We start from the raw sequence: 6,000 nt of genomic DNA, 5'->3' as shown, positions 1-6,000 counted from the left end.
TCTTTCTTTCTTTCTTTCTTTCTTTCTTTCTTTCTTTCTTTCTTTTTCTTTCTTCTTTCTCTTTCTTTCTTTTTTTCTTTCTTTCTTTCTTTCTCTTTCTTCTCCCTCTCTCTCTTTTTTAAATCGGGTTTTTTTCTTTGTGTACCTTGAGTGTGAAAGTCCAAATCTGACATTACCTTTCAACATCCTCAGGCCACTGTCACTACTAGTGGCTTGCCTAAGTGCTTGTTCCACTTGTTCCCGGCGCTTTGATTCAAATTCCAAGGCTTCCTGCAATTTTCTTTTGGCTTTTTTCTCCTTCTTCAGACGCTTTTGCATGGTAGCTAAAACATGAAAAAGTAAATGGTTGGCAAAACTTCGGCCAACAGTTGCCAGTTTGGGTGGATTATAAACCATAGATACAGATACAAAGAGACACAAATCATATCATTAGCTTCTTTTGGTTCCAGTTCTCATTAGATTCAATCAGATGTTCAATCATACAATTTGCTTCTTTTTGCTTTCACCTTTCCAGTGCATATGCTTTATAATAAACATACATTTGTATGGCAGTGGTAGTAGTGGTAGAAAATTATTTTCTACTTTCACTAACTACGTGCTTGTAATGATAGCATTAAATATTTGATAATTTCTTAGATAGAATTATTGGACACCTGCAATATATTGGTTCATAGCAGGGTTTTAAGTATACCAATCTTCATAGTCTTTCTGAATCAGTTTTTAAAAATTGAGATATTTTCATTGTGACAATAGAAAAACATTCAAGAAACATGTAAAATTAAAAATTTTAAACATGTTAAAAGTGTTTACATATAATTAAAATATTTTATTGAACTAATTATGATGCTAATTTAAGTTTCATTTGCATTTATTTCACAGTTCAAGGTCTTTCACATAAATGACCTTCAGCAACTTGAAAAGAATAATTTACCCAGGTAAATTTATGTTTATGTGAAACAAAAATTCAGAAGTCTGAGGTAATAACAAAATTGCAAAACTTGAAAAAAAGACACTGAGAAAATATGGTTTCTGTTACTTTTTAAAATATTTATTTATTTTGAGGGGGAGGGGCAGAGGGAGAGAATCTTCAAGAAGACTCCCCACTAAGTGTAGAGACTCAGTGCAGGATCTATCTCACAACCCACAAGATCATGACCTGAGCCAAAACCAGGAATCTGACACCTAGCTGACTGAGCCATCCAGGCACCCCTGGGTTCTGTTATTTTTTGATGAAAGATTATTAAATGAGGTTCAACATAAAAATATTTTACTATTTTAATTATACCTAATTATCACCATTCATATAAAGCATTTAACAAATTATTTAAATCAGAAATCTAGATTATTCAAATTAATGTATAATTTAATGTCCTTAATAATACAAAATTTTGCTTCTGGTAAAATCATCGGCTCAAAAACATTCTATATATTGATTCCCTTGAAATTTATGATTACGTATATTACAAACAATGTCACAGTGAAGAGAGAAGCAAAAAAATGTGCACCTTTAGCTCAAAAGACTGACCTAAGTAGCTTGCATTGTTTCAATAAGGATCACTTATGTGCTAATTGCTACATTCTTAAAGGGTCTCATGACTGCCTGTAAACCTCACTGATAGTTACCATGAATTGAATGATAAGCACCAGAGAAATATCATGAAAGCAGTTTTATGAGTTGTTATTTAAAGAAGACATTTATGATGTAATACTCCCTGCACATCCCCTCCCTTTTGAGCACTAAGCGTATAACCACCAGCTTCATACAGCAAAAAGTACAGCTCTTTCTGCCCATGGGTCCTATCCCCATGCTACTTAAATAAACTTACTAAGTTGCACTGTAAAACATCTCAAGAATTCTCTTTTGACTGTTGTGCTCAACAATCCCACAGCATCAGCATATTACTTTAAATTATATAAATAAATAATAATAACTATCATTTATTTAGGATGTACTATATACTGAACATTTTTTCTGGGACTATATCTAGGTTTTTAATTGGAAAAAAAATAGGAATTCTAAATATACATATATACACAAAACTATGTTTTTATATAATATTTACATATATATAATTACTATTCTTTCTATATACTAGGAGAGTTGTTACTTTTAACCATAAGATCAATTGCCCCCTCTTTCTTTTTCTTTTTTCTAATTTTATTTTATTATGTTATATTAATCACCATACATTACATCATTAGTTTTTGATGTAGTGTTCCATGATTCATTGTTTGTGTATAATACCCAGTGCTCCATTAAGTATGTGCCCTCTTTAATACCCATCACCAGGCTAACCCATCCCCCCAACCCCCTCCCCTCTAGAACCCTCAGTTTGTTTCTCAGAATCCATAGTCTCTCATGGTTCGTCGCCCCCTCCAATTCCCACCCCTTCATTTTTCCCTTCCTGCTATCTTCTTTTTTTTTTTAACATATAATGTATTATTTGTTTCAGAGGTACAGGTCTGTGATTCATCAGTCTTAAACAATTCACAGCGCTCACCATAGCACATACCCTCCCCAATGTCTATCACCCAGCGACCCCATCCCTCGTACCCCCCACCACTCCAGCAACCCTCAGTTTGTTTCCTGAGACTAAGAATGCCTCCTATCAGTGAGGTCATATGATACATGTCTTTCTCTGATTGACTTATTTCGCTCAGCATAATACCCTCCAGTTCCATCCACGTCATTGCAAATGGCAAGATCTCATTCCTTCTGATGGCTGCATAATATTCCATTGTATATATATACCACTTCTTCTTTGTCCATTCATCTGTCGATGAACATCTTGGCTCTTTCCACAGTTTGGCTATTGTGGACATTGCTGCTATAAACATCAGGGTGCACGTACCCCTTTGGATCCCTACATTTGTATCTTTGCCCCCCCTCTTTCTTTTCAATCATATGACTTCAGATAAAGAGTTCACCCTTTGTCATAAAAAGTTGGTTATACTGGATATGAGATATTTAGGGACTAGAAAGGATTTTAAGTGATTATCCAGTTCAACTATTGGAATAGATGATGATACTGAGGTTTACAGAGATGAAGTACATAATTTTTTTCTAAATCAATGAGGATAACAGATTAGGTTCCTATAATTATGCTAGTCATTGTAAATAAATGTGAAAAACAGTGCTTAGCACAGAGCAAGTTGATAAGCATTAGCCAGTAGTAGTAGTACTAGTAGTAGTGGCAGTAATGATAGTAGTAGTGATAATGTGATATGTTATGGTAGTAGCAGTGGTATTATTATTAGATCATAATATGCCACATTTATTACATACAAATACTTCAGAATAAGTTTGATAGTAGATAAAATACTGCATCTACCATGTCTAGGCCATTTTTATTTTTATTTTTCTTAAAGATTTTATTTATTTACTTGAGAGTGCAAGTGAGCATGAGCTGGGGACAGAGAGCAGGAGCAGGCATGGGAGGAGAGCATGAGAGGGGTGTGGAAAGCATGTGGGGGGTAGAGCATGAGCCATAAGCAAGGGAGAGGGTAAGAGCTTGAGATGGGGGGAGGGGCAGAGGGAGAGGGAGAAAGAGGTTGAAGCATGCTCCCCACTGAGCAGGGAGCCCAAGTCTGGGCTCGGTCCCAGGACCCCAGGATCACAACCTGAGCCAATGGCAGATGCTCAACCAACTGAGCCACCCAGGCTCCCCTACCATGTCTAGTCCTCTTTAAAAGACAATAGTTGTGATAATAATTATAAAGATAGACCTGAAGAGTCTATGAGAAGTTAATAAACCGAAATTGGTATGAGCACAACCCTAAAACTTAGAAGCCATTTTTATTCTATATAGTAGATATGCAGAAGTCAATCTGAGAATGTTATTATATTTAACATATGATTATTAGGTTCTTTAGTATAAAAATTATTCTACTAAAAATATGTGTTTTTATGACTGTTAATCATAATAATATATTTTGCATACCAAATGCCAGAAATAAATGATTTTTTTCTAAACTGTAAAAGACTAATTAACTTTTACTTAATAGTATTTAATGACTTTGGCAAGATAAGGAGAGGTTTAATTCTTTTGTTTTTAAGATTTTATTTATTTGTCTGTTTATTTATGTAAACTCTACAACCAATGTATGGCTTGAACTTACAACCTTGAGGGCGCCTGGGTGGCTCAGTTGGTTAAGCGACTGCCTTCGGCTCAGGTCATGATCCTGGAGTCCCGGGATCGAGTCCCGCATCGGGCTCCCTGCTCAGCGGGGAGTCTGCTTCTCCCTCTGACCCTCCTCCCTCTCATGCTCTCTGTCTCTCATTCTCTCTGTCTCAAATAAATAAATAAAATCTAAAAAAAAAAAAAAAAAACTTACAACCTTGAAATCGGAGTCACATGCTCTACCAACTGAGCCAACACCCCATGGTACCCCCCATTTTTTTAAGATTTTATTTTTGGGTGTTATACAAAAACAACGAATCATGGATCACTACATCAAAAACTAATGATGTATTGTATGGTGACTAACATAACACAATAAAATAAAATTAAATTTAAAAAAGATTTTTTTTAAACAGGTTTAATTATTTTTAAATGCAGTGACTGAATTTATATTTTGAACCAGACTAACAGTGATTCCCAGGCCTTAAGGAAAATATACAGTAAGCTTTCAATTACTTGCCAAAATTTTTGGAATATAATATACTACTTTGAAATAATGAAAAATTAGTGGATTTCACTCAACTGGAATTATTCTTCCTTGTTTAAGGAGACATTATCTACCTTGTGGATTTTCTCTCCCTTTCTTTGCCTCTCCTTCCCACTCTTTAATTATTTTATTGAATTTTTACTTAGTGACCCTTCCATAGAAGAGTAAGCAGAGAAGAGAAGAAGTTGAAATTCACAGTCATCACTTTTGTTGATGTTTAGTAATTTATGGTAAATGTAAGGAAAAGGTGGAAATTATTAGCTGAAGTGAAGTTTTAAATTTTCTCTGGTTTTGATATGAACTAATCTCTTTACCCATATCTGTACATAATCTAATGTCTACCCATGGTTGGAAAGTTATTCTATTTGTGAACATTAATTTTCCATTCTCTCTCTTTTGTGTCCATCCTTCCTTATGCAATCCTTGTTCAGTCCTCACCACCACTGCCAGGAGCAAACTTATTTTACATAATTTCCTTGTTTTTAGTCTTACTCCAAGCCCTCTTTAATCTATTCCCAATACCAAAGTGGTCTAATTTAAATCAGACCAGATCATGCCCCCTGCTTATCTTTGACTACTTCCCATCACCTATAAGACAAAATCCAAGCTAATCTTTTACATGGTTAAAAATGTCTTTTACAGTTTAGCTTCTACCCTCATCTTTCTCCATCATCTCTTACAGTTCACTTCATAAAATTCAGAGCCATAGTAATAACAAACTTTATAGTTGTCAATGTATGAGGCTTCTTGCCTTCATGCTTATGCTCACTGATACCTCTATCTAGAATGTCCAAATCGCTCAGATACTCTCATGCCCTTTCTTAGCCTACTGATCTTCAGATTCAAGTATTAGCATCAGGAAACCTTCCTCAATCATTCACTCCCCCACCAAGCTGAACTAACTACCCCTTCTCTATATAACCATATATACTGTGCATCATTGTTCTTGCCACTTTGTCTTGAAATTAACTGGTTGGTTGTGCTAGCCCTCTAAAATGTAAATCTCTCAAGGATAGAGACTGAGTTTTATTTATCTTAAATCCCCAGAATCTAGCACTGTTCTTGGCAAAGATTAAGCATTTCATCTATAAGAAATTATTAGATTAACTATATCCAGGGGTATTTTGTGAAATTGTGAGAAAACTAAGAATATTCCTATTTTCCAAATCTGCAACTGGCCTGAAGTCCAGATCTATTTCATTATCTTTAATAATAAAGAGAAATAGCATAAATATCTTACCAAGTGGATTACACACAGTATTTGATTCTTAGCTTGTCATTTTTTTCAGTAGTTCCAAGCTATCCCTGAGAATATTTCTACTACTATTGAGA

The 6,000-nt window shown here is 34.8% G+C and overlaps 1 protein-coding gene across 1 annotated transcript in view; it reads right to left on the bottom strand.

Annotated features, from left to right (window-relative positions):
- The window catches only part of DACH2 (dachshund family transcription factor 2), a 373,931-nt gene that overhangs the window by 19,029 nt on the left and 348,902 nt on the right, over positions 1-6,000 (bottom strand). The window contains exon 10 of the mRNA XM_035028825.1: positions 177-323. Coding sequence (XP_034884716.1) covers positions 177-323 — 147 coding nt within the window. The remainder of the gene's footprint in view (positions 1-176; positions 324-6,000) is intronic.

Source organism: Mirounga leonina, unplaced genomic scaffold (assembly GCF_011800145.1).
Source record: "Mirounga leonina isolate KUSES-001 unplaced genomic scaffold, KU_Mleo_1.0 Mir_204, whole genome shotgun sequence".
NCBI lineage: Eukaryota > Metazoa > Chordata > Mammalia > Carnivora > Phocidae > Mirounga > Mirounga leonina.
Note: the sequence above shows the minus strand (reverse complement) of the source record. Positions and strands in the feature narration are given on the sequence as shown.